The sequence below is a fragment of the Tachysurus vachellii genome, chromosome 24, assembly GCF_030014155.1.
Source record: "Tachysurus vachellii isolate PV-2020 chromosome 24, HZAU_Pvac_v1, whole genome shotgun sequence".
Lineage (NCBI taxonomy): Eukaryota > Metazoa > Chordata > Actinopteri > Siluriformes > Bagridae > Tachysurus > Tachysurus vachellii.
Window position 1 is genome coordinate 16,783,134 of NC_083483.1, and position 27,500 is coordinate 16,810,633.

At 40.0% G+C, this 27,500-nt stretch overlaps 6 protein-coding genes and 1 pseudogene across 9 annotated transcripts in view; 6 read left to right on the forward strand and 1 right to left on the reverse strand.

Moving 5' to 3' along the window:
- Positions 1-2,948, forward strand: part of LOC132839137 (proto-oncogene vav-like) — a 23,206-nt gene extending 20,258 nt beyond the window's left edge. The window contains exons 27-29 of the mRNA XM_060859944.1: positions 476-614; positions 1,686-1,837; positions 2,599-2,948. Of these exons, the coding sequence (XP_060715927.1) occupies positions 476-614; positions 1,686-1,837; positions 2,599-2,652 (345 nt within the window). The 3' untranslated portion in view covers positions 2,653-2,948. The remainder of the gene's footprint in view (positions 1-475; positions 615-1,685; positions 1,838-2,598) is intronic.
- Positions 2,949-5,607: 2,659 nt separating this feature from the next.
- ubl5 (ubiquitin like 5) lies at positions 5,608-7,651 on the reverse strand. The gene is made up of 5 exons (XM_060860779.1): positions 7,563-7,651; positions 6,572-6,642; positions 6,346-6,429; positions 6,153-6,190; positions 5,608-5,908 (listed from the first exon to the last, which is right to left on the reverse strand). The coding sequence occupies exons 2-5, from the start codon at positions 6,625-6,627 to the stop codon at positions 5,865-5,867; spliced, it is 222 nt and encodes a 73-aa protein (XP_060716762.1). The 5' UTR covers positions 6,628-6,642; positions 7,563-7,651; the 3' UTR covers positions 5,608-5,864.
- A 392-nt stretch (positions 7,652-8,043) lies between these two features.
- pin1 (peptidylprolyl cis/trans isomerase, NIMA-interacting 1) lies at positions 8,044-10,484 on the forward strand. The gene is made up of 4 exons (XM_060860778.1): positions 8,044-8,200; positions 9,403-9,600; positions 9,713-9,823; positions 10,059-10,484. The coding sequence occupies exons 1-4, from the start codon at positions 8,143-8,145 to the stop codon at positions 10,166-10,168; spliced, it is 477 nt and encodes a 158-aa protein (XP_060716761.1). The 5' UTR covers positions 8,044-8,142; the 3' UTR covers positions 10,169-10,484.
- Positions 10,485-12,792: 2,308 nt separating this feature from the next.
- LOC132839282 (microfibril-associated glycoprotein 4-like) lies at positions 12,793-14,299 on the forward strand (annotated as a pseudogene).
- A 3,199-nt stretch (positions 14,300-17,498) lies between these two features.
- LOC132839281 (microfibril-associated glycoprotein 4-like) lies at positions 17,499-19,558 on the forward strand. The gene is made up of 6 exons (XM_060860179.1): positions 17,499-17,541; positions 17,644-17,738; positions 17,873-18,100; positions 18,199-18,295; positions 18,697-18,864; positions 19,175-19,558. The coding sequence occupies exons 2-6, from the start codon at positions 17,718-17,720 to the stop codon at positions 19,429-19,431; spliced, it is 771 nt and encodes a 256-aa protein (XP_060716162.1). The 5' UTR covers positions 17,499-17,541; positions 17,644-17,717; the 3' UTR covers positions 19,432-19,558.
- Positions 19,559-21,487: 1,929 nt separating this feature from the next.
- LOC132839272 (microfibril-associated glycoprotein 4-like) lies at positions 21,488-23,789 on the forward strand. Of its 2 annotated transcripts, none has more exons than XM_060860160.1 (6): positions 21,488-21,634; positions 21,771-21,852; positions 22,075-22,302; positions 22,448-22,544; positions 23,107-23,274; positions 23,351-23,789. In XM_060860160.1, the coding sequence occupies exons 2-6, from the start codon at positions 21,829-21,831 to the stop codon at positions 23,605-23,607; spliced, it is 774 nt and encodes a 257-aa protein (XP_060716143.1). In that variant the 5' UTR covers positions 21,488-21,634; positions 21,771-21,828; the 3' UTR covers positions 23,608-23,789. The 2 variants fall into 2 exon arrangements, with proteins under 2 accessions (XP_060716143.1, XP_060716144.1); XM_060860161.1 differs by having other exon boundaries at positions 22,090-22,302.
- A 916-nt stretch (positions 23,790-24,705) lies between these two features.
- LOC132839273 (microfibril-associated glycoprotein 4-like) lies at positions 24,706-26,732 on the forward strand. Of its 3 annotated transcripts, none has more exons than XM_060860162.1 (5): positions 24,706-24,875; positions 25,033-25,272; positions 25,385-25,481; positions 25,745-25,912; positions 26,329-26,732. In XM_060860162.1, exons 1-5 carry the CDS (start codon positions 24,870-24,872, stop codon positions 26,589-26,591), a joined length of 774 nt encoding a protein of 257 aa, XP_060716145.1. In that variant the 5' UTR covers positions 24,706-24,869; the 3' UTR covers positions 26,592-26,732. The 3 variants fall into 3 exon arrangements, with proteins under 3 accessions (XP_060716145.1, XP_060716147.1, XP_060716146.1); XM_060860164.1 differs by having other exon boundaries at positions 25,033-25,260; positions 25,394-25,481; XM_060860163.1 differs by having other exon boundaries at positions 24,711-24,875; positions 25,033-25,260.
- The last annotated feature ends 768 nt before the right edge of the window (positions 26,733-27,500 follow it).

Below are 27,500 nucleotides of genomic sequence, written 5' to 3' on the forward strand. Positions count from 1 at the left end.
TTCTTTTAAAGTTTCTATGTATAGTTTCCGCGCAAACTAATTATTCGACTCATTCATTCTGACTACAGATGAAGACTAACGGTTAATTTAAAGAGTCACTGAGTCATTTAGAATCTGTGTTATTCTCTGGTTTCCACTGACTAACCACTGGGCACCTGCTGACTCTTCCATACTAAATGATAGGAAATGATGTGTCTTTTACACACAAAATTACTCTTTATATCTCTTGATGTTAATCCAAAAACTAATTTAAAGATTCATCTAGATACTGTGTGACTCTTCAAATCCATCACTGTCTCTGCCTGGATTAAATAAAAGATTCACCGAATCATTGATTGATCATTGATTCACTGGGTCATTTAGACTATTTGAATCTCTCCTCTTTGACTCTTAGTATAGACTATTGACTAAGCAATGACTCACTGAATAATTCAGACACCAAGTGACTCTTTGAATCACTCTCTCTCTCTAACAGGAACTGGTTCATTATTATCAGGAGAACTCTCTGAAGGAGTGTTTTAAGGACGTGGACACTCGTCTGCTGATTCCTTACAAGAATCCGGAGCAGAGTGTGTCATCACACTCACCCCAATACACACACACACCTACCAGAGGTAACATACACACACATACACACACGTAACTAAAAGTGAATACCAGTCATTTTAATACATGACCTGGACAAGGTCAGGATTTATATGCTGGAGGTTTAATAATAATGTAATGTCAGATAATAGGCTGAAATGTCTTAGATAATACCACAAGGCTGATCCAGGGAGTATTCATAGAAGCTGGGAACAGACCAAACACCACAGAGCGTAAAGAAATATTCAAATCCGATGATCTGAAAAGTAGAAGAAAGAGTCATGCAGGAGAGCCACAGTGAGTCTCTGCACCTTTACCACAACCTTTCAGTGGGATGAGTTTAATTTCTTACACTTTAGCCTGCAGAATCATCCAGTGCTGGAAAATAATCACACAGTGAAGATGATGATAAACACATGTGTTGTGTTTATGTGTGATTTTCTCTCCTGAGTGTTATCGCTCTCTGTTCTGGCCTGGAGCGAGTGGTCAGGTTTTAGCTTGCAGTCTGCTTGACAATGTTTAGTTTCGCCACTCCATAGACACTGTGATGTTCCTGTTCCTTGGCCCGATAGACCGACATGTCTGACTTCCATCTTTTTAATCTCAGGTCTGCTTTCAGGTACATAGGGTGGTGTAGGAGAAATGGCACGTTTGCAGCGTGCTCTGATCAGAGATCTGTGTGAATGGACAGTTAGAGGAACTGATTGAGGGAAAAAGATTCATCACAACATGCAAGCTCTGTGTGCTGAACCTAGTAGAGCTTCATTAAGACTCTGTGAAGGAGTTTTTAGCACTGACTCACAGCATGTGGGTGCAAAAGATTAACGCTTAGTGAGGGTGAGAAGTTTAATGCATGTGACATGAGGCACAGTGATCTCAGAGTAGGTCTGTAGGAGAACAAAGAGACATGTTTTATATTATGTCCTAATGTGTTTTATATAGATAACATACAGGAAATGAACAAGCAAATAGGATGAGCCCAGCAGAACTGTTCCCTCTCGTGGTGTTGTGGTAAAATGTCCCAGATGTACAGTGTGTGTGTGTGTGTGTGTGTGTGTGTGTGTGTGTGTGTGTGTGTGTGTGTGTGTGTGTGTGTTTAGGAATGAGTGAGCGATATTTTGGGACGGCTAAAGTGCGCTACGATTTCTCAGCACGGGATCGGACTGAGTTGTCTCTCAGAGAGGGAGACACAGTGAAGATCATCTCCAAGAAGGCACACAACGGCTGGTGGAAAGGAGAGGTTTATGGACGGGTAATACACGCGCGCGCGCACACACACACACACACACACGAACACACATACACACACACACACACACACACACACGAACACACATACACACACACACACACACAAACACACACGAACACACACACACACGCACACACGAACACACACGAACACACATACACACACACACACACACACACACACGAACACACATACACACACACACACACACACACGAACACACATACACACACACACAAACACACACGAACACACACACACACGCACACACGAACACACACGAACACACACACACACACACACACACGAACACACATACACACACACACACGAACACACATACACACACACACAAACACACACGAACACACACACACACGCACACACGAACACACACGAACACACATACACACACACACACACACACACACACGAACACACATACACACACACACACACACACACACGAACACACATACACACACACACACACAAACACACACGAACACACACACACACGCACACACGAACACACACGAACACACACACACACACACACACACACGAACACACATACACTCGCACACACTCGCACACACGAACACGCACACACACAAACACGACACACACGAACACACATACACACACACACACACGAACACACACACAGGAACACACACACACAAACACACAGCAATTAAAACAATAAATGACAAATGCAACTTGTGTGTGTGTTTGTGTGTGTGTGTGTATGTACACAGGTTGGACTGTTTCCTGCAAACTACGTAGAGGAGGAACATTCGGACTACTGCTGATTTTTATTCATTAAGTCATTTGCACAATTAATGACTCTTTAATCTCTACAGCCAGATACTGAGAAATCAGCTAGTGTTTGTGACACAAGTCTAAAGACGTAAATAATCAAAATCGAGTCCTCAAGCGACTCTTCAAATTTATCTGCTTGAATGAGATTCATGAATCGTTTAGACACTAAATGATTCTTTGAACATGTCTGAGTGTGTTCATTGATTCACATAGTTGTGACTCCTTCCTTTTATCATCTCCTTTTGATTCTCTGGTTCATTTACATATTAAATGATTCTGAATCATATGTTTTTGACTCCCAAATGATTCATGAATCAAAGGTTCATTTACATATAACTCTTTATGTCATTCATTTCTGACTCAATTTACAGAACTTCTGAATTTGTTTAAGGTCACTTCACAGCAAGCAGGTATCATGTGATGGATTTAATTTTATGAGAATTTATTGGATGAATGTTTTTTTTGTGCTTTTGTTTAGCTTTTTTTTTTTTAAAAAAACATGAGTTTATAGAATAAGAGATTGTATAGTGTTTGTGACATGCATTTTTTCATAAAGCTTAATTTAGTATCTGATGTGACTGTGGCTTTCAGTCTCTCTCATCACACACACACACACACACACACACACACACACACACACACTTTGAAACCTTATAATTACCTGAATTCACACAGTTACACAATGACATCATAAAAAGAAAACCTCCAATCACATGTAGCCTCACATGGTCCTTGTTTATTTTATCAGCGCAAATCTACACCTCTAACATTGAACACTGACTTCATCTTGTTCTGTTTACAAAACGGAGACTGGAAACTGATGACATATACCTGTGTTTGACCTGGTTTTAAACCCCACTGTATCTTTCTTCATTATGAGCACAACATGACCACAGACCTCACGCTGATCTGATGTACAAACCTGCAGAGGAACCAGCTGCTGATCATACAGATGTTCAGTGTGCTCCAGGATATCATTCACACACATCATACTCACACATTATGTTGAGGAAAAAAATAATAACATCCAAAAGTGAAACATGAATCAGGATCAAACTGTCATTATACTCATGTACAATGAAATGGTGAATGCTTACTCTCCTAGACAGAATACAGATAGAAAATAAGAATATAAAAATAAATAAGAATATAAATCTTTATAAATAATTAAAGAGTATTCAGAAGTAATCAGCATCAGGTTTATTGGTCAAGTGTGTTCATGTTGACACACACAAGGAATTTGGTTCCTGATTCTGATACTGATTCTGAGGGAGGGGGACATGAGGGTATTTGTACCTGAACAGAGAAGGGGGGGGGGGGGGGGTGGAGAGGGCAGTGGGCAGGAGGGTGTGAATGATGCCGCAGCTCTAGGGCAGAAACAGTTCCTCACCCTGTTGGTGTTGGACCTGATTGATCTGAAACCTTTACCACATGGAAACAGTCTGATCAGTGAAGTGGAGTCTGATCCGTGTTATTGCTGCTGACCTTCTTTATCAGTCTGCTGGAGGTTATAGAGTTTAGTTTAAGTAGTTTTAGCCCAATAATACAATCATATATTATATAAAATATAGCCCAGAAATGTGAATTTTAAGTTTTAAGTTAGATTTTATTGCATTTATAAATTTAAAAAGAAAATGACACAGAAATATTAAGTGCAAGGTCATGTGTAGCAGGTAGTCATGTAGCTCCAAGGTCCTGGAGGAACACCGTCTCATGTCACTCTGTACTGCAACAGATATATATATATATATACACACACACACATATACATATATGGTTGAAATGAGAATAAAAGCTTCTTGGTTTCTTGACTTTATTCTGAGTTTAAAGAGTTTAAAGAGTTATTTATGCTTTAAGTTACATGTGTTCTTAATGTTTATGTGAAAGTGAACTAAATCTCTATAAAATATAATCTTTGAAAAAGCAGATGTGGGTTTTCATTCCAAGCCAAGACAAAGGGTTAAACAGGTAGAATCGGGTGTGGCTCCTGCAGGGGGGAGGGAGGGGGTAGAGGGAGGGAGAGCAGGGGGCTGTGGGGGATTTGGGGTGCCAGAGAGTTAGTGTGACCAGAGTTGTGGCACAAGGGAGGATCTAAACATTGCTCTTGTTCTCTCTCTCACACACACACACACACACACACACACACACACACACACTCAGTGGGGTCAACACCGCTACGTTCCCGCCCGTGGCCCTGTTAAGGAAGATTTTCCTCTGACCAAACTAAAGCAGTTAACCAGATTAACACTCAGCCAAGAGAACAGTCATTTCCAGGATCCCTCCTGCTCCCAACGTGGCTGCTGTCATTCTTTAAGCACTGCACATCCTGGTCAGGATAATCACCATCGCTGCATATCCTGCACCTCAGTGTGGAAGACCTGACTGCAGCTGGAGCTTCTACACTACAGCGGCCCTTCATTGTATCTGATAAAGTCAGTATTTTCTAATCCACACGTATCTCAGAACTCCTGAAAACTTGGTCATATCTAAGTTGAGTTGTTTAGATCTGAAAGATTCTCAAAACTCTTCACACGGACAGAGAAGCTAAAGAACAGTGAAGAACAAACTGATCATTTCTTTATAATATATGTGGGAAATCAGAATATTTACATGAAGGTGTTGTAGGATGAAACACTGATTTATAAGGAAAATTATTTAAACTTCACTTCAGAAGATTCACTTCCGTTTCTAATTTTTGCAATCAAACCAGATATCAAACGTATATTTGGGTATTTTTTGTATTGTGTTAATTAAATGTGAACTTGTTCTATTTGTATGATCAATTAATTCTGACTACAAACTCATATCTCTAGGCAAAAATGGATGTACGTCTTATTTTATATCTTAAGCACTGAATCTCTCTCACACACACACACACACCCCTTAGCCGTGTCTCATTACATTCAGGTTTTTGCTTGTATGAAGTAACTATATTTAATCAGTCATTTGATATCAATATTGTTTTTATTTCCAAATAAAAAAAAAACAGAACAATTCAAATAAATTTAATAACTGATATTTTCCACTCTAAGACATTCTGAAGCTTCACACACATTACTCACATTCACCTATATAATGGGTTAAAGTAGAGAAATGTGTGTGTGTATTTATGTAAGCGGTCCTGGCTGTATTCTGTGTGTGTGTGTGTGTGTGTGTGTGTGCGCGCGCGTGCGTGTGTGTGTGCGCGCGTGCGCTCCAGTCTCTACTGGTAATACAGCTCCAGGTTCATCCCATCATGGATCTCATCTGATTTTCACCGTCAAGAAATAAAACATAAATCATGGACACTGACACTAACACAGACTTATCTGATGACGTCGTCGATCACGGACCAATCACAGTAAGATCATTACATTCAGTACATTTCCACCTTATAGATCCGTCACCCACTGATGTGTGTGATCACAGGTCAGATCTGTGTTAATACAAAGCAGCAGAAAACAACACTAACATTACTGAACATTCCAGATGTTTGGGTGTAAAAGGATACAGTCACCAAGCGACACGTGGTCCTTAAATATAGTGTACCTGTAAAATAAGGCAACAGATTTAACACTGAATCATTAAGTCCATGAATAAGAACACAGTCATAATGTGTTTTAAATTCTGCACTGCTGCTACACGATTGGCTGATTTGAGAAACTGCATAAATAAGCAGTTAATGATGTGTTTGTGTTTCTCACCATTTCTTCAAGACGATTTTGTCCCACCTGGTTCCTGTCTGAGCAGCGATTAGCTTCTTCAGATCCCCGATAGTGTCTTCAGAACTGTACACACACTGTTAAGGCTCACACACACACACACACACACACACACACACTTCATTTCCCACTGATGGTTAGTTAGGATGCAGCCCAGCTTTTTAAGTAAATTACATTTATTTCCACCCTGTTACACTTTAAAGGATACTTGCATTTGACTCGGACTTTTTTGCCCAGTCGATCGTTACATACAACCTCAATCATCTCTACAGCGTTGTCCTGTTACACACACACACACACACACACACACACACAACAATATAATACAATACACCATACTGTGGAGAGAATAGACAGACTACAGACAGACTGCTGACAGAAACACCTTATAAGTGCCATAAGTGACAACAGGAACTGACTCACAGGACGTTACATTTCATTACAAACAGACAGAAAATAATCATCTGTTGTTCAATACAGAACATGAGGGATGTGTTTTATACTAAATAATCAACGTGTCATCAGTGATTACTGTAACAGCACACACACACACACACACACACACACACACACACACCCTAACACACACTCCCCCCACACCCACACACCCTAACACACACTCCCCCCACACCCAAACACACACTCCCCCCACACCCACACACCCTAACACACACTCCCCCCACACCCTAACACTCCCCCCACACAAACCCACGCATATACACACACACACACACACACACACACACACACACACACACACACACCTCCCATGCTCACCCCACACTCACATCCCACACCCACCCACATACACACACCCTAACACTCCCCCCACACACTCACGCATATACACACACTCACACTCCCCCCACAGACAGACACACACACACACACACACACACACACACACACACACACACACACACACACACACACACACACACACACATCTCAGGCAGATAAACACTGCGTTGAGGAATTTAATGATAAACTCTGATTTCTTCTAAAGTTTGTGTAAATATAAGTTTATCAGGATTAACATTTGTGTCAGTTTTAGAACGGTGTTACACGTCACTTTGGAACCTTCATCTCACTAATCAACACGTTTAAACACTATACACGATTACACGTTTATATAGAACAGAAAAGCTGAAACTTTTCACTAAAAACACAATAATTATCGATAAAATAAACACACTCACGTTCCGAGACGCTTTGCAGTAAAGCAGCAATGTAAAGAAAACAACTTCGATATTTAAACCAATCACATCTCAGGAAACGCAGACTGACTTTCAAAACGGGCCAATCGGATGACAGATATCGACGGTAAACGGCGGGACTAATCTTATTGTCGTTAATCGTTTCAAACGTCGTAAAATTGGCGTAAAGGAGGAGAAAAAATGAACAGCATCTTTTTTTTATCGAGATATATAGATGTGTTAAAAAGAGGACATGCGGGTAATTGGTGATGTAAACAGGTAAACTGTAGACATGTTTGTCTGTAACAATATAGTGTCTTTTCTCACCACAGACGGTCATCACTTTTACACCTGCATAGTCTTTACAACAGATGACCTTTTCAATATGGCGGACGGGATGCCGTGACCTGCGTGTACGGTCATGTAATATGGCTCGAGTTTCGTACTTTAATATGACCAGCGCTCTCTGGTGGCGAGATGTGGAAGTGCAGCGCGATATAAACGCCACAGTGAGGGGAGTGACTGTGGAGCTGCAGTTAGCATCAAAAGCCTGGGTTAGAAACATAAAACTACAGTAAATAAGATGTCTGACGATGATAAATTACCGCCCGGATGGGAAAAGCGCATGAGTCGGAGCTCAGGTGAGTTTAACATGGAGGTAAAAACATTACTGAGGTGTTTGTAGGTTTGTGCGCAGGAATAAAAACCCGCACAGCTAACAGTGATGCTAAGCTAAGCTAACTAGCCACTGCAGTGTTTTACAGCTAACTGTCAGTAAAGTTTCCTTTTAACTCTCTTCATTTTTATTAATTTATTTTTCTAAACGTTTGTTTGGTGTCTGAACTGTAGATTATTTTATTGTTAATGGAGGATAAAATGGTGAGACATCGAGCTACAGTTAGCCTGCTAACTCCAGCTGATGATGCTTGTGTCTGTGTCGCACTTATATGACACTTCTGTCTTTCTTTTCATCTCTCACTCCATCCTGTGAGTCTGTTTTTTCTTTTTGTTCCATGATTTTTCCTGTGTGTTGTAATCGGATCACTGAACCCACACTGGGAGGAGGTTTGGGGCTTGAGGCTCCATCCCTGTGTCTCCTCCTGTCTTTCTGTAGACCAGGTTTCAGCAGTTTGGTGAAAGTCACCAGGAGAACATCAGGGAACTGGAGACAAGAATGTGAAGGAATTAGAGAGCAGTAACTCTAACAAACCACAACACTGTTAAGCCTCAGCATCTGCTCTGAGGATGTCTGCAGCAGGAGATCCTCCAGAGCAGGAGATCCTCCAGAGCAGGAGATCCTCCAGAGCAGGAGATCCTCCAGAGCAGGAGATCTTCCAGAGCAGGAGATCTTCCAGAGCAGGAGATCTTCCAGAGCAGGAGAGCCTCCAGAGCAGGAGAGCCTCCAGAGCAGGAGAGCCTCCAGAGCAGGAGAGCCTCCAGAGCAGGAGATCCTCCAGAGCAGGAGAGCCTCCAGAGCAGGAGAGCCTCCAGAGCAGGAGAGCCTCCAGAGCAGGAGAGCCTCCAGAGCAGGAGGACATTGAGGCTGAGAAACATCACCCAGGTGACGGACAGTACAGTAGAGCTGAGGACAGAAGGAAAGAAGCAGCTGTTGAATGAGGAGAGTGAAGGTCAGGTGTGCAGTGCAGGTGCTGCAGGTGGACATGTCGTCACACAGAGAGGTCAGATGTTCAGGACAGTCTGAGGTGCTGTAGAACTACTCAAATCTCCCAGAGATGTGATGAACAGATAAACTGTAGCAGGGTGGGGTGTGATGGGGTGTGTGGGTGGAGTTTCTGCTTAAATCTGCTAAACTGATGTCTAAGAAGTCTTTTCCCTTTTGCAGGCAGGGTTTACTACTTTAACCACAGTACGAACGCGAGTCAGTGGGAGCGGCCGTGTGGAGGTGGTGGCGGGGGGGCGGCGGTGGACAAGGTGCGCTGCTCTCACCTGCTGGTCAAACACAACCAATCACGCAGACCGTCATCATGGAGAGAGGAGAACATCACACGCACCAAAGAGGAAGCTCTGGAGCTCATACACAGTGAGGATGTGATGAATATTAATGAAGGACTGATGAATATTAATGTTACCACAGATTGTTGTGTTTGTGTGTGTTAACCTGTGTGTGTGTGTGTGTGTGTGTGTGTGTGTAGGGTATATAGATCAGATAAAGTCCGGAGAGGAGGACTTTGAGACGTTGGCATCTAAGTTCAGTGACTGCAGCTCAGCACGCAACGGGGGAGACCTGGGCATGTTCGGCAGGGGTAATGACACACACACACACACACACACACACACATCAATCTTGAGATGAAATAGAGATTATGATAAATGTTTAGAAGTTTTATTCTCACACTACATTACGTTCATAATTCAAAAATATAGGGGTGTAAACTTATGCACTTATTAAACGATCCTTATTAAAAAAACATGCAATACGTATAATGATTCATTTTGTGTGTGTGTGTGTGTGTGTGTGTGTGTGTGTGTGTGTGACAGGTCAGATGCAGAAGCCGTTTGAAGAAGCCTCGTTTGCGCTGAAGATCGGAGACATGAGCGGTCCAGTGTTTACCGACTCCGGGGTTCACATCATCCTACGTACAGGATAACTCTCATCCCTTCATTCCTCTCTTCTTCTCTTATTCCACTTCAAATAAAAGTCTATGGACTTTAATCTAACACACACACACACGAACACACACGCTTTTCCCCTCAGATTACACACAGTCACTTTTAGGTTGTTTACAATAAAGCGTCTGTATTAAAAATGAAAGTGACCACTGAACATGGCAGGTTTCAGACTTCATCTGAGCCCCTGATTGTTGTTCCTGCTCTCTTATTATTTCATCATGATGTGTCCTGGACACGGTGTCTAACCTGCAGAGATGGATAATGACCAATAAATAAGATCTCATGATAAATCCAGGTTTGTTTTTGAGTGTGATGATGACGATAAAACAGTAATGAACTCTTTATTAGCTGAACAGTTTTCTGACTGAACACTTTCTTATTTAGAGGTCAGACGTATGAGCCTTAGTGTATCTACATGGGTTTGTGCTCCTCAAAAGAATCATCTGATGTTCCTGCTTGAAACATGACACACCATCATCACTTCCTCTAACTGGATGTGTTCATTAACATGAAAAAAGAATGTCGCTCTTAGCTAACATTTAAACTGCTTTATTAAGAAAAATGTGGAGACGTTTCAGATCACTTCAGTGTGTGTGCTGTTCTGTGTACTGTGTTTCTCACAGATCTGTTAAACCCTGGGCCGTGATTGGTCAGAAGGTGTTGGTTTATGTAAATGTTAACTGTATATTTAATGTTCTCAGTTACTATAGTAGCGGCTCATTTACAGCGCTGTGCGCATCAGACACTGCGCTAATGATAACATTAGTCTAGACATGGCTCTTTCATCCTTCTGCTGTGGCTCCCAGTAGATTTGGAAAATAACTATTTAAATCTATTTTATTTTAGTTACTTTTTAAAAAAAAAATGTAATTCTAAGATTATGATGCTCTTGTAACATTAAAATAAACCGTGTTTAGTTTGTTTGTCGCTGAAAATATGCGTCATAACTGCAGACTTGCGAAATTGAAAATTCCATTCGATTCAGATCAAGCTTTTCAGCCCCAGGTAGGCAAACGTGGATAAATGCAAGAAAAAAAAAAGTTTATGAAGAAAACAGAATGTTTAATGAGACGTGGACGGATTCATTTGCTTTTCTGCTGATGAGAGCGGATTCCCAGTGTGCTTAAAATTTGGTGAAAAATTCGCGAACAACAAAAAGTCAAATGTTAGGCATTTCCACAATAAACACACAGCCTTTGCTGAAAAATATCCAGATGGAGATGAGAGAAATAAAGCGGTTTCGGAACTGTTGCGGAAGGTTGATCTGAGCAAAAATTATTTCAAGAAGTGGATGCAGTCTGGAAGTTAAACTACATGCTAAAAAATTTTTGTTTGCTTGCAGAAATAAAATTTCGTTTACTCTGTAGCAGGTCAGGGTACTCCGGTTTCCTCCCCCGGTCCAAAGACATGCATGGTAGGTTGATTGGCATCTCTGGAAAATTGTCCGTAGTGTGTGAGTGAATGAGAGTGTGTGTGTGTGCCCTGCGATGGGTTGGCACTCCGTCCAGGGTGTATCCTGCCTTGATGCCCGATGACGCCTGAGATAGGCACAGGCTCCCCGTGACCCGAGGTAGTTCGGATAAGCGGTAGAAAATGAATGAATGTAGCAGGTCATTGATTTCATAAATGCAACACACTACAGTCTTTTTCTATACTTTCCATAAAGGTAAAAAACGATATATGCAGTGTTATCTTCATTTTAGATGTCAAAAGGGTTTTGTGGCTCCCTGTGTTTTTTTTTCAGTGGTAAACGGGTCCAAATGGCTCTTTGAGTGTTTAAGGTTGCCGACCCCTGAGCTAGACTGTTAGAGTTCAGATTATTTTTACTGAAATGAAAGGCCACTATCTGTATGATTACTTGTAAAACAATCACTGGTGACATCTACATTAACTGGTTCATTATTATATCAACTGGTTCAACCTTTGCTCTTTCATCTTAGTGGTTACAGCTCTGACTTACTGCTCAGAAGGTTGGTGTTCAAGCCCCAGCACCACCAAACCACCACCAGTGTTGGGCCTTTGAACAACGCTGTTTGTTCCAGGAGTCTGTTTCTTATCTGACCTCTGACCCCAGATGCCTAACCTGCTGTAATATGTTAAGGAAAGAATTTCACTGGGAAGTAATTTATAGGGGACAAAGTGTGAGTCCTTGATTAGCGGTGGACGGACTGGTGGAGGGCAGTAGAATTTATGGCAGTGATAACTGGGGTAAAGTTGGATTCTGATGTGTTTTGTTTCCCGGTTTTGTGATGATTTTGTGTTTATAGAACATGCTGTTCTCTCATAAGGAGTGTCACAATCACAGAGTAACATTGAGCAAATTTTCAGAAAACTGAGTGTATGTCATGTTTTTCTTATTTTTTTTTATACCTATAATGATTTATTATAGCTTTATCTAACAGCTCAAAATCAGGATCCAATGAAAATGTACAGGATTATCTGACTGTCTCAGAACAAAAACATGGAGAAATCTGAGAACCGTCAAAATCTCCAAGCAGCCGGTGACATCGTGGCCTGTTACGGGAATCAATTCAGGAATTTCCACACACTTAAGTTGGGAGGAGTTTCTGAGGTCCAGCAGGGTAACAAAAGCCAGAGGATGACCAGAGGATCAGAAGGAACACTGCAGGTATGATGTATCCTTGAACCACAAAGATTCCCTGCTTACAAATATATACTTCTTTATATTGAACAGATATTAAAGTTCTTCTGAAATTATTCTTTAATTCAGTTTCTAGGTCTGAAAGTTGACCATCAGCTTCAGAATTGTTTTTGTTTTTGGTGGAAAAAAAGAAGTAGGCTGAAATGATTGGAAGTCATAGCAGTGTGAGTTACCTGAATGTGCTTTTTATATCATTTTATACTGTTCTATATAATTTCAGTTTAAAATTTGCTGTATTTTGAATTCAGTGTCTGATGCACCATATTACTGTGTTGTGTCTTTTTTCCCCAGGGTGCTCTGTTTACAGTGTTTACAGTGTTCAGGACTCTGCTGCTCCCCCTGCTGGTCGTTAGTACACCCATTTCTCAGTCTCTGGGTCCGACAGACTGCTCTGATGTCTATGATAACGGACAAACGCTCAGTGGCGTGTACACAATCTACCCTACAGCAGACACACCTGTACAGGTGTACTGTGACATGGGATGTTTCGGAAGCACAGCAGAATATGGGAAGTGGACGGTATGTTCCTGACAAATTTAATTACGCTCATTAATTTTTAAAGAGTCTTAATACTGCCTTTGCTTGAGCTAAAATGTTGGACATGACCTTTATACCAGGTGTTTCAGAGAAGAATGGACGGACCAACTCACACGGAACAGAAAGTATGAGCTGAGGGTGGACCTGCAGGACTTTGATGGAGTTTCAGTTTACGCTCGCTATTCGTATTTCTCTGTAGAATCTGAGGCTGATGGCTACAAGCTCCACGTTAGCGGCTTTACCAACGAAGGTGCAGGTGAGAACGACATGACTATGGTCATAATTATAGACACCATGTTCTCTGTGCTGAAACATGTGTTCCATCCTCTATAACCCTCACAATTACCTCCATGTAATTAGAATATTAATTTCTGACACACTTTCTTAGGGCTATTTAATTGTCCATATTGGTGTCTTAATGTGTCATCATTTACTGGAAAGTCGTAATTACGAGCTCACAGAAAATCCAACTCGTAACTACAGCTCTTTTCTGGTGATCATTACGTGACGTTCAACTCGTTACTCTGATCTTTCCAACTCCGACTCACTGTACTTCTTATCCACAGGTGATTCTCTGGCGTTAAGCAACGGGCAGAAGTTCTCTACCTTTGATAAAGACCAGGATTCCAATGCGGCGGGAAACTGTGCTAAAACCTACCTTGGGGCATTTTGGTACAACAATTGCCATCATGCGAACCCTAATGGGGTTTATCTGTGGGGAAAAGATGGGACTCTTTTTGCCATTGGAAATGTTTGGTACCATTGGAAAGGCTACGATTATGGACTCAAGTCCATCACCATGAAGATCAGACCTGTGTCTTAGACTCTGTGACACATTACAGTGTTGATAGAATGCTGTCTTGTCGTCTGTCTTGTCTGTCTTTTTCATATTGTCACTGTATTTTTTTAACCATATGATTTCACTGAATAAAAATTTTCTTTCTGGATCTGTGTCTGTTTCTTAAAGTTGTAGGATAATAAGTTTAAGATTATAGTACTAACTATAGCCAATGAAGTGCTAGCTAAGAGTGCTAAGACAGAAAAGACAGTGCAGGACAAAAGACAGTGCAGGACAATAGACAGAGCAGACAAAAAGTTACAAGACAATACAAAAAGTACGAAAAGTACAATGCACAAAAGACCATAAACAGTAAACAGAAACAGCGCTGACCGACCAGTGTTAATACTGTATGTGAATACTGAATGTTCAAACTATTTCGTGCAGTAACTTTAGAATGAACACAGTTTCTTAGCAGCAGGTCCTTGAGATAATATATAGAATTGTGCAAAAAAAACAGCAAATGACTGAAATATTATATAGTATGTGCGAAATGGCTGAGATATTGTACAATATGTGCAAAAATGGCTGAAATGTTGGACAGTTTGTGCAAAACAGCAGAAAAGTGTGCAAAAACAGCATGTAAACAGTTTGATGGATTGTAAGCAGCATGTATACAGTTTGATGTGTCAGTGTGTGTGTTTTGTGTGGGTCTGTACAGTCCATACAGATGATGTGTGTGTGTATGTTGTTGTCAGCGTACTCCTTCGTTCACACTTGTGACGTCATTCCCTAGTCGAAAGACTTTTATACTCGGCAGCACTATTTAAGCGCGCCGTTCATGCTGGACTTTTGCCAGATGATCTCTCTTCAGTACGTCGCAGTCTGTGGGTCCTCCTGTTGCCTCCTGTCTGAAGTTTGCCAGTATTCTCACTGCTGTTGGCTCCGAGTGTGGTTGCCAGGTTGGATTTACTTTTTCCCCTTTTTGTTTTCTTAAGAGAGTTGCTGCTCTATGCTGCCTGCCTTTTTCCCAGTTTTTTGTGCTCCGGTGTTTTCCTGCCAGTTGGAGTTTATTTTTAGGATTCGGATTTGTACAAACTTTTCTCTCTTCCGTTCCAGTGGAGTATTTATTTTCTCCCTGTTTGGATTCTATTTTTTTCCCCTGTGATTGGATTACTATTATTTCCTGCTCCTGTGCTCATGTGTCACCTCCTTACAGTTGTCTATGCATGAGGTTTGAGTGAACACCTTTGCCTGCTAATGTTTCCTACTGAATTACTTAACTCATTAAAGCTCTCTTTTGAACAATGGCCTGCGTTTGGGTTCTCCCCCGACTCTCTCTCTCTCTCTCTGAATGCTGATATTTGTGCTCAGTACAGTACAGTTCAGTTATTGAGAAGTCTGATGGCTTGTGGGAAGAAACTGTTACACAGTCTGGTCGTGAGGGCCCGAATGCTTTGGTACCTTTTTCCAGATGGCAGGAGGGTGAAGAGTGTGTGTGAGGGGTGTGTGGGGTCATCCATAATGCTGTTGTCTTTGCGGATGCAGCGTGTGGTGTAAGTGTCTGTGATAGAGGGAAGAGAGACTCCAATGATCTTCTCCGCTGTCCTCACTATCCGCTGCAGGGTCTTGCGATCCGAGATCCCAAAACAGACAGTGATGCAGCTCCTCAGAATGTGCTCAATGGTCCCTCTGTAGAACATGGTCAGGATGGGGGGAAGGGAGATGTGCCTTTCTCAGCCTTTGTAGGAAGTAGAGATGCTGCTGGGCTTTTTTGGTGATGGCGCTGGTGTTGAGTGACCAGGTGAGGTTCTCCGCTAGATGAACACCAAGAAATTTGGTGCTCTTGACGATCTCTACAGATGATCTGTAGATGTTCAGCGGAGATTGGTCGCTCTGTGCTCTCCTGAAGTCAACAACCATCTCTTTAGTTTTATCCACATTCAGAGACAGGTTGTTGGCTCTACACCAGGCAGTTAGTTGTTGCACCTCCTCCCTGTATGCTGATTCGTCGTTCTTGTTGATGAGACCCACCACAGTCATGCCATCAGCGAACTTGATGATATGATTCGATCTGTGCATTGCTGCACAGTCATGAGTCAGCAAGGTGAACAGCAGTGGTCTGAGCATGCAGCCCTGAGGGGCTCCAGTGTTCAGTGTGGTGGTGCTGGAGATGCTGTTCCCAATCCGGACTGACTGAGGTCTCCCAGTCAGGACGTCCAGGATCCAGTTGCAGAGGGAGGTGTTTAGTCCCAGCAGGCTCAGCTTCTCAGTCAGGTGCTGAAGGATGATTGTGTTGAATGTTGAACCAAAGTCTATGAACAGCATTCGTACATAAGTGTCTTTATTGTCCAGGTGGGTGAGGGCTAAGTGGAGGGCTGTGGCAATGGCATCATCTGTGGAGCGGTTTGGACGATACACGAGCTGTAGGGGGTCCAGTGATCAAGGTAGCTGGGTCTTGAAGGTGTTGGTTTATGTAAATGTTGACTGCAAATTAATCTTCTCAGTTATTACAGAAGCTGCTCATTTACAGCGATGTGCACAGCAGACACTAATAATAACATTAGACTAGATGAAAGGCCACTATCTGTATGATTACTTGTAAAACAATCACTGACATCTACATTTACTGGTTCAACGTTTGCTCTTTCATCTCAGTGGTTAAAGCTCTGACTTACTGCTCAGAAGGTTGGTGTTCAAGCCCCAGCACTACCATACCACCACCAGTGTTGGGCCTTTGAACAACGCTGTTTGTTCCAGGAGTCTGTTTCTTATCTGACCTCTGACCCCAGATACCTAACCTGCTGTAATATGTTAAGGAAAGAACTGGGATGTAATTTATAGGGGACAAAGTAAAAGTTTTCTTCTGTAGCTGGGAGACTGCGAGAACAAGAGTTCTGATGAGTCCCGGATTAGCGGTGGACGGAGTGGAGGGCAGTAGAATTTATGGCAGTGATAACTGGGGTAAAGTTGGATTCTGATGTGTTTTGTTTCCCGGTTTTGTGATGATTTTGTGTTTATAGAACATGCTGTTCTCTCATAAGGAGTGTCACAATCACAGAGTAACATTGAGCAAATTTCCAGAAAACTGAGTGTATGTCATCTTTTTCTTATTTTTTTTAGACATATCATGATTTATTATAGCTTTATCTAACAGCTCAAAATCAGGATCCAATGAAAATGTACAGGATTATCTGACTGTCTCAGAACAAAAACATGGAGAACTCAAAAATCTCCAAGCGGCCGGTGACGTCGTGGCCTGTTACGGGAATCTATTCAGGAATTTCCACACTCTTAAGTTGGGAGGAGTTTCTGAGGTCCAGCAGGGTAACAAAAGCCAGAGGATGACCAGAGGATCAGAAGGAACACTGCAGGTATGATGTATCCTTGAACCACAAAGATTCCCTGCTTACAAATATATACTTCTTTATATTGAACAGATATTAAAGTTCTTCTGAAATTATTCTTTAATTCAGTTTCTAGGTCTGAAAGTTGACCATCAGCTTCAGAATTGTTTTTGTTTTTGGTGGAAAAAAAGAAGTAGGCTGAAATGATTGGAAGTCATAGCAGTGTGAGTTACCTGAATGTGCTTTTTATATCATTTTATACTGTTCTATATAATTTCAGTTTAAAATTTGCTGGATGTTGTTATTAGTATTCATTGTCTGATGCACCATATTAATGTGTTGTGCCTTTTTTCCCCAGGGTGCTCTGTTTACAGTGTTTACAGTGTTCAGGACTCTGCTGCTCCCCCTGCTGGTCGTTAGTACACCTATTTCTCAGTCTCTGGGTCCGACAGACTGCTCTGATGTCTATGATAACGGACAAACACTCAGTGGCGTGTACACAATCTACCCTACAGCAGACACACCTGTACAGGTGTACTGTGACATGGGATATTTTGGAAGCACAGCAGAATATGGGAAGTGGACGGTATGTTCCTGACAAATTTTATTACGCTCATTAATTTTTAAAGAGTCTTAATACTGCCTTTGCTTCAGCTAAAATGTTGGACATGACCTTTATACCAGGTGTTTCAGAGAAGAATGGACGGCACTGTAAATTTCTACAGACCATGGGAACAGTACAAGAAAGGATTTGGGGACAAGTTGGGAGAATACTGGCTGGGTGAGAATAACAGCAGTTATAGGTTAATGAATAGATTCACTGTGCTCTAAACTCAAATATGTAATAAATAAAATTAATACTATAAGTGCAAAAACAAACTCAGTACATTTTTGAAAATAAATTATTTACTGCTGTCTGATTAATCGTAGTTAAATGCTTATTCCTTATGGTTCATTGAGCAGATGATTCCATTTTTGTTATCTATGGACTACAATTAATGTTAATACACAGCATAAATATACAGTATATGATACATTTAACTGATAAAATGTCTTTATGGTGTAGTATTTTACTTGGACCTTGACATCAGCCATTTTTATTCTTAAAACTCAATAAATTTCCTACAATTCATTAAACAGTTGTGTTTCTTATGTCCTGTGTATAATGTCACATCCTTGCAGGATTGGAGAATCTCTACCAACTCACACGGAACAGAAAGTATGAGCTGAGGGTGGACCTGCAGGACTTTGATGGAGTTTCAGTTTACGCTCGCTATTCGTATTTCTCTGTAGAATCTGAGGCTGATGGCTACAAGCTCCACGTTAGTGGCTTTACCAACGGAGGTGCAGGTGAGAACGACATGACTATGGTCATAATTATAGACACCATGTTCTCTGTGCTGAAACATGTGTTCCATCCTCTATAACCCTCACAATTACCTCCATGTAATTAGAATATTCATTTCTGAGACACTTTCTTAGGGCTTTTTAATTGTCCATATTGGTGTCTTACTGTGTCATCGTATACTGGAAAGTCGTAACTATGAGCTCACAGAAAATCCAACTCGTAACTACAGCTCTTTTCTGGTGATCATTACGTGACGTTCAACTCGTTACTCTGATCTTTCCAACTCCGACTCACTGTTCTTCTTATCCACAGGTGATTCTCTGGCGTTAAGCAACGAGCAGAAGTTCTCTACCTTTGATAAAGACCAGGATTCCATTCCACAGCAAAACTGTGCTAAAACCTACCTTGGGGCATTTTGGTACAACAATTGCCATCATGCGAACCCTAATGGGGTTTATCTGTGGGGAAAAGATGGGACTCTTTTTGCCATTGGAAATGTTTGGTACCATTGGAAAGGCTTCGATTATGGACTCAAGTCCATCACCATGAAGATCAGACCTGTGTCTTAGACTCTGTGACACATTACAGTGTTGATAGAATGCTGTCTTGTCATCTGTCTTGTCGTCTGTCTTTTTCATATTGTCACTGTGTTTTTTTAACCATATAATTTCACTGAATAAAATTCTTCTTTCTGGATCTGTGTCTGTTTCTTAAAGTTGTAGGATAATAACAGTTTAAGATTATAGTATGAATTATAGCCAATGAAGTGCTAGCTCTTAGTGCCAGTCCCCAGCAATGGTAAAATGGGAGGGAAGTACATCTAGTTTAAATCCTGTGTCAAATCAAATAAGCAGACTACATGCTGTGGCAACCCCAATGCAGCCAAAAGAACAACTGAAAGTGAAAAGAACTTTAGATACAGATGACAAGGTTACCAAACTAATCAATGAAGCTAACTCAAGCTAGAGTTCCAAATGGCCCTCAAAAAATCAAATACATTTGTATAAGACACGGAGCCCTGACTCTGACTCAACCCCACTGAACACCTTAATGATGTACTGGAGTCTCCTCAACATCAGATATGGGAATGATTGAGATACATGGACTGGAAAGAGACATGGCTCGTCAATAAATTAAGCACTTACACAATGTTTCCTGTCAATGACCAAATGGCTGATGAGAAAATTTGTGACAGTATCATGTGGTTATGATACTATGGTCAGTGTGTGGGGGATATGAAGGCCCAGTGATTAGATCATCTTTGGTTAGAAACAGAGACAGGACGAACCTTTCATTTGAATTAACATTTACATGTAAAAACTGAAATAAATAAACATTAATAAATATAACATCCAGAACAGGAACCCGATACTGTTGTAGTGGTCAGAATATTTACAGCCCAGTTATAGAGCACAGTCTGATATCTGGAACTGTGTTTCACAATCCTGTAACATCTAGGGTTGCAAAATTCCTGGAATTTTCAAGGCTGTAAACTTTCAATGGGAATTAACGGGAATATATAGAAATTACCTGGGAATTTTTTTAAAAAAAAATGCAGAGTTGCCTATAACAAGGAACTTAAATGTAGTTAAAAAAAATCTTGCAGCATAATTTTGTTTAAAACAACAAGCTTTAATGCAATTTAAGTTGAATTTGTTCCCTGCGTTCCTCGGTCACTTGAACACAGCACACTACTTACTGGAGGGCCATTGAAGCCAAACCCCCTGCAGGTGCTTGTGTTCTTCCATAACATGCACAGTAACACTTTATTTTAGGGTCATTTAACTTGTTGTTTATTAGCATGTATATTAATAGAATATTGGCTATTTATTAGTACTTATTAAGCACATATTAATGCCTTATTATGCATTACCTTATTCTACATTCTTAATTGTACCCAATACCTAAACTTAATAACTACCTTATTAACTCTTAATAAGCTGTAAATTAGGAGTGTTACCACATGCACAGATAGTTTGATGACCCCCCCTCACACACTCACTCCCCCCTGAAATGAAAAAGAAATCCTCCATATATGGACAGAAAGGGCAAGTGTGGGGGATGTTTTCATTTTACAGCAATCACAGGGAAATATGTTTATTACAATTATTAAGTTTATTATATTTCTTATAAGCATAATAATGTTTATTATGCTTTTGTGTTACTCAATGAAAGAATCAATTAAAGTTCTACTTACAATTAAATCTGTCAAGATGCCATTTTTAAAATTACCTTGCATGCATGTCTGCTTATGACCAAACAAAATGTTTATTTATGTTTGTATACGATATAGTTTATATACATTTCCCTATATTTCCAAATAACTACCATAAATTCCCATAAATTCCTGTAAAGTTTCCAATTTGGAATATTTCCAAAATTCCCCAGATTGAGTTCCTGTGGAAACTTTCTGCCCCTTTGCAACCCTAGTAACATCTGATCACGTGAGCTGGATGTTTACAGTCTGGAGTAGAACAAACGTGTGGATTGGTCCATAACTAAAGTACAGAATGTTCATATTTACTAGTCTGTGTTCAAGGTACAATAATAACCTTATATAATAATAATAATGTTTAAATTCATTAAAAATTAAGATTTGAACAAATCCAGCACAACATTTCGTAAGGTCATGGACCGACTGAGTGGGATTTCCTTCAGGAATTTCCATTCTGTTACACAAACATTGCATAATTAAGAGAGTTTGAGAGTTCAGAAGAGTTTAAAAGTACCGAGCTGAGAATATCTGAAAATAAGAGGAGAGAAGCACAAGAGGTAAATTTTATTATCTTTATCCTTAATTTATACTTTACAGATTTTCTTCTGAATTGTGCAGCTTTGGGAAGAAGAATATGAATTTAAAATAAAAAACAAATATCAAAATGTGTTCTCTGAATTGTGTAATTTACAGGTGTCTCAAGTCAAATCTAAAATCTCTGCTTTAGAATCCAGGCATTGATTTCTTGGAAATGTTACAGGAGTCTAAAATGGTTGTAAGTCATAATTAATTACCGAATTTAGATAAAGTTTGTTGTTTTTTTAAGGAATCTTAACAATATGTTTGATTTTTACTTTAAATGTCCTGAATGTGCTTTTTATATCATTTTATACTGTTCTATATTATTTTAGTTACTATATTATTAATTTGCTGGATGTTGTTATTAGTATTCATTGTCTGATGCACCATATTAATGTGTTGTGCCTTTTTTCCCCAGGGTGCTCTGTTTACAGTGTTTACAGTGTTCAGGACTCTGCTGCTCCCCCTGCTGGTCGTTAGTACACCCATTTCTCAGTCTCTGGGTCCGACAGACTGCTCTGATGTCTATTATAACGGACAAACACTCAGTGGCGTGTACACAATCTACCCTACAGCAGACACACCTGTACAGGTGTACTGTGACGTGGGATGTTTTGGAAGCCAAACAGAGGACGGGAATTGGACGGTATGTTTAGATGTGTGTCTCCTTTACAGGAATTTTTCTATTTAATATTTCTACTGGTTTTGTGTGATAAACCATCAGAACATCACAGAAACAGACACCAGAGACTGTGCTTTAGCTAAGGTGTTGAACATTACCTTCTCACCAGGTGTTTCAGAGGAGAATGGATGGCTCTGTGAATTTCTACAGACCATGGGAACAGTACAAGAAAGGGTTTGGGAACAAGAATGGAGAATACTGGCTGGGTGAGAAATTTCAGCACAGAACACTTACATGGGATTCAGGAATCTGACTGAAGTAGAAGAAAACCCGTGGAATCAGAATAAACTCCAGTAATAAATGTATTCCAGATCTGCTCAAAGATACAGAGTTTTAACTATAGACCATTCAGGACTGTTAAAGTATAAATAACATGCTTTTACAGTTCACCTACACATTTAACATACCTCCTTTATTTAGTAAATGAAATGCCCTTTATTTCATATTCATTTATTTTAATTATAACAGAATTTATATGAACTATATTAATTACTAGTATAGTTTAATTACTAATGTTACTAGTTTTAATTTACTACAGTATCAGAATAGTTTGAAACACAAAACACTGAGATGCGGTGGCATACGGTCACACTGAGTAACACACTTCATTGAGTTTTGTGAAACTTTGTGAATTTAATCCATGACATAATTCTTTCTTTCTTTCTTTCTTTCTTCCTTTCTTTTCTTATATAGTTTTGCACTTCAGTCAGACCTTTCATACTGTAAATACATTTCAGTATACTGTATTATGTCTCTTTTTACTCCCAGGATTAGAAAATCTCTTCCAACTCACACGTAAGAGGAAATACGAGCTGAAGGTGGACCTGCAGGACTTTGACAGAGTGTCGGTTTATGCTCGGTATTCTTCTTTCTCTGTAGAATCTGAGGCTGATGGCTACAAACTCCATCTTAGTGGTTTCATTAATGGAGGTGCAGGTAAGATGAACAGTGAAGTGAAATAACAAGGTAAATAATGTAGATAAAATAAAAGAGTGTCTTCTGTTCTCTGTAGGTGATTCTATGGCTACAAACAACGGACAGAAATTTTCCACCTTTGATAAAGACCAGGATTCGCATGAAGCAGGAAACTGTGCGAAGTCCTACCTTGGAGGTTTTTGGTACAGTCAGTGTCACCACGCCAACCCTAACGGGATTTACCTGTGGGGACGTGACGCCACTCATTACGCCATCGGAAATGTGTGGCAGACTTGGAAAGGCTATGATTATGGTCTCAAATACATCACCATGAAGATCAGACCTCTAGCATGAGTTCATCATTGTTCATTTAAATGTTTAATAATAATAATGTTTTAAAGGTTTATTAATAATTAATATTTTTTAATAATCATTCCTGATTTGTAAATGAACAGAACAGAAGTTTCTAAGACCTATTGAAAGTGAAATAAAATACTGTAAAATATATAAAAATAAACAGTATTTTGTTGCTCTGAGTCACCAACATCCTTCATTCATGCTATAACTCTATACTGAAGAGGTAATAAGACAAAAGTCAGAAATATCAATAATACAGATGTTGATAAATGTGGGAAAGTAACACAATGCAGTGACAAACCAGTATAACCAAGGATGGATTATAACAGAGATAACATCCAGGAAGAAATGAGTGAAATGTCTAAAAATCTGATCATTAAATAGTAATAAAGTCATCACTTTGTACAGAGTGACTGGATGACAGTCTTTACAATCTCATTGGACCACCAGAAAAGAAATTATATAAAATTATTTTCTAATAATATTTTCTAATCAGAAAGAAACAAATGTGCACTTCACATTCCAGTATGAACCGTCAGGTGAGAAGAGAGCCCAAGCCTCTGGTGGAGAACATTATGGACCTTAGATTCTTATTGACAGCTGAAGGAACATGAACGTGTGAGAGCGAGATTTATGATCATGAGCACACATGGCAGAAATGAGGTTCCTCCTCAGGGGCTTACTCTCCATAATACAGTGAGGAACTCGGCATTCTGGGAGAACTTGGGAATAGAGCCACTGCTTCTCCAAACTGAGTAGTGGTTTGGGCAGCAATAAATAAAGGAATATGAATCAGTCTAATGTTTATAAGGATAACCTATAGTATAGTACGGTACGGTACGGTACGGTACGGTATAGTACAGTATATGGTTCTGTTTCAGTAGTCAGTATATTTAAAGCTAAGTTCCAGAGTGTGGTCCTTCACCTGTAACCTGTTTCACAATCCTGTAATGTCACTGCTGACATGTTGTAACTGCAGAGTAAATATTGAACAAGATGGTCATGTTTTTACAATTTACGGTGTTCCAGTCTTTTGGATCACATGAACTGATATTATGCTGATAGTTCCCTCGGGAATTTTCATTCTGACGTAGAAGGATGCCGTGAAGTGGAGTTTCAGAGTGCAGAAGGATTTAAATGTGCAGAAGGATGAAGACCTGGAAAGAGATTCAGGAAGCATCTTATGTGTTGTGTCTTTAGTTTACAAATACTTTCTCCTGAACCTCTGTGTTTGAACTGAACAAAAGAAGACGGATAAAATGGCTGTAAGTACATGGTCTAATGACTTCATATTGATTATTACATACCATTTATGTGTGGAGTTTTGCCATGTTCGATATCATCTGTCTTTCCCTTCATAAAGGAATCATGCCGCATGTTCTGTGTCTCTAAATGTGCTTTATTTTACTGTGACTTTTCCAGGTCAAAGTGTTTACAGTGTTCACAGTGTTCAGGACTCTGCTGCTCCCCCTGCTGGTCGTAAGTACACCTGGTTCTCAGTCTCTGGGTCCGACAGACTGCTCTGATGTCTATGATAACGGACAAACGCTCAGTGGCGTGTACACAATCTACCCCACAGCAGACACACCTGTACAGGTGTACTGTGACATGGGATGTTTTGGAAGTCAAACAGAGGACAAGAAGTGGACGGTATGTTTAGATGTGTGTCTCCTTTTTATTGTATTTGTTTAATGTAATCCAGAGCATTTTTTGTGTTAAAAGTCATCAGACCCACTAGCTTCAGCTAAGGTGTTGAACATTACCTTCTCACCAGGTGTTTCAGAGGAGAATGGATGGCTCTGTGAATTTCTACAGACCATGGGAACACTACAAGAAAGGGTTTGGGAACAAGAATGGAGAATACTGGCTGGGTGAGAAATTTCCTGAAATTACAAGTTCCTGTTGTTGTTTATGTTACAGCAGCTACAAACTCACCAAAACTCACTTTCTTTATTCTCTTTGTTGTATTGAAAAATGCAGCTTGTCACATTAGCATGAATCCACCAGTGCAGTGCTGCCACCATGTGTCCATATTAACTTATACCCTTTGATACCCTTTAAAAATCTAAGTGTTCACTCACTGTTCATCTTAAATGTCTAAGTAATATATTTTTTCTTTCACTCTCACCAAAAGGATTGGAGAATCTCTACCAACTCACACAGAAGCAGAAATATGAGCTGAAAGTGGACCTGCAGGACTTTGAGGGGGTCTCAGTTTACGCTCGATACACTGCTTTCTCTGTGGAATCTGAAGCTAACGGATACAAACTCAGTGTTAGTGGCTTCATCGATGGAGGTGCAGGTGAGTGGGAGCTTCTTCAAATCAGAATCAGAAGTTCTTAAAATATACTGTGATACTTCATAAAAGCAAAACATGACCTGTTTTATCACAGCAGACATTTTATCTTGTCATGTTGCCTCATCCTATTTATGGTAGCATTTTTTACATTTAGCCTTTGCCTTAAAAAAATAATCATAAATGACACAATTAGCCTAAAATTGTCAGTGGGAGGAAGCGGAAGTTTACAGTACTAGGTTTCTCTTTGTCCAGTCAGGAGAACACTGCCAACACTTGAGAAACCAAATGAGTAGCGACACTATGACAGTCTTATATTTGTGTTAGTTTGTTAGCTTGTATGTTGTTGAAACTAAACCTTAACAGTATTCAGATAGGGTAAACATTAGAGAGTCTGTAGTAACAACTTCTCCTATCTGCAGGTGATGCCATGACTCCAGGCCATGGACAGAATTTCTCCACCTTTGACAAAGACCAGGACTCTCATCCAGATTCCTGTGCTAAAAGGTTCCTGGGGGGGTTTTGGTACAGTGACTGTCACAGTGCTAACCCTAACGGGATTTACCTGTGGGGACATGATGCCACTCATTACGCCATCGGAAATGTGTGGCAACCATGGAAAGGCTACGATTATGGTCTCAAATACATCACAATGAAGATCAGACCTGCATCTGTAGCACAGTGAGGAGTTTCTGTTTATAACATTGTTGTTGTTGTGGATGGTGGAGGTGGTCTTGGTGGTGATCTTGTACAACAAACAGTGTTTACTGAAGCTTGCTGATATACAGATCCTTGTGAAAGAAAACTGTATTTAAGTGTATTTTTTTTTTTTTATTTATAAAAATTGTACTTATATATAACTTAAATAAATGACTCAGAACTCGTTTAAATTCCAGATTTGCAAATGTGTGTATGTTTAATCATCTGTATGTTTACTGATATCGTCAGTACGTGCTGGACATTTCCTGGAGCAAAATGTTTACATGAACATCAGGAAACTCATTAAACCATCAGACGTACATCACTGGGACGAATCACGGCTTCAGTGTAGACTGTATGAGGTAAATACAGTAAATTATTGGCTGTTGATTACACACATGGAGAGAAGCTTCACAACAGTTACTCGTTTAAACAAGGATTGTAGTTGATGATACAGAGCTCATAAAGACTGTTGTGTTTTTATTCTATCCATAAAAACATTCCACCATGACAATATGAACTCTAGCTTCCTTACAGAAAGTGACTGCATTCTTTAGTGAACACGTGTGAGATACGAGATGATATCATGTAAGCTGGAGATTAAACTGCAGAAAACAGCTAATTGGTGAATAGTGATTAAAGCATGAAGTTACAGTCACACTGTTCGACACACTGCAGTTACAAAGCAGAGGTTAAACACAGCTGTAGATTAACAATGAATTCTAATGATTTTTTCCAATATAAAGTACTTATTCATGTTCCTGTCATTGCTTTTCTCTGTAAAATAAAACACAGTACATCACACCAATTTATCAAACTTGTTCCATCATTGACTGAACATTATACAGCACCAACATCTTTTAAATGTGTGTGTGAGCCTGTCATGTTACCATAG

Bases quoted from the DNA above. Each gene is read 5' to 3' on its own strand.
- ubl5 (XM_060860779.1), bottom strand. From the start codon at position 6,627: ATGATTGAGGTTGTATGTAACGATCGACTGGGCAAAAAAGTCCGAGTC. The intron at 6,430-6,571 runs GTATCCTTTAAA...GTGTGTGTACAG, and splicing joins AAAGTCCGAGTCAAATGCAA to TTCTGAAGACACTATCGGGG. The intron at 5,909-6,152 runs GTATCCTTTTAC...GGTGAAAATCAG, and splicing joins CCACGTGTCGCTTGGTGACT to ATGAGATCCATGATGGGATG.
- pin1 (XM_060860778.1), top strand. From the start codon at position 8,143: ATGTCTGACGATGATAAATTACCGCCCGGATGGGAAAAGCGCATGAGT. The intron at 9,601-9,712 runs GTGAGGATGTGA...GTGTGTGTGTAG, and splicing joins AGCTCTGGAGCTCATACACA to GGTATATAGATCAGATAAAG. The intron at 9,824-10,058 runs GTAATGACACAC...TGTGTGTGACAG, and splicing joins CCTGGGCATGTTCGGCAGGG to GTCAGATGCAGAAGCCGTTT.
- LOC132839281 (XM_060860179.1), top strand. From the start codon at position 17,718: ATGATTGGAAGTCATAGCAGT. The intron at 18,101-18,198 runs GTATGTTCCTGA...CCTTTATACCAG, and splicing joins CAGAATATGGGAAGTGGACG to GTGTTTCAGAGAAGAATGGA. The intron at 18,865-19,174 runs GTGAGAACGACA...TCTTATCCACAG, and splicing joins CTTTACCAACGGAGGTGCAG to GTGATTCTCTGGCGTTAAGC.
- LOC132839272 (XM_060860160.1), top strand. From the start codon at position 21,829: ATGTTACAGGAGTCTAAAATGGTT. The intron at 22,303-22,447 runs GTATGTTTAGAT...CCTTCTCACCAG, and splicing joins CAGAGGACGGGAATTGGACG to GTGTTTCAGAGGAGAATGGA. The intron at 22,545-23,106 runs GTGAGAAATTTC...TTTTACTCCCAG, and splicing joins GAATGGAGAATACTGGCTGG to GATTAGAAAATCTCTTCCAA.
- LOC132839273 (XM_060860162.1), top strand. The intron at 25,273-25,384 runs GTGTGTCTCCTT...CCTTCTCACCAG, and splicing joins AGTGGACGGTATGTTTAGAT to GTGTTTCAGAGGAGAATGGA. The intron at 25,482-25,744 runs GTGAGAAATTTC...TCTCACCAAAAG, and splicing joins GAATGGAGAATACTGGCTGG to GATTGGAGAATCTCTACCAA.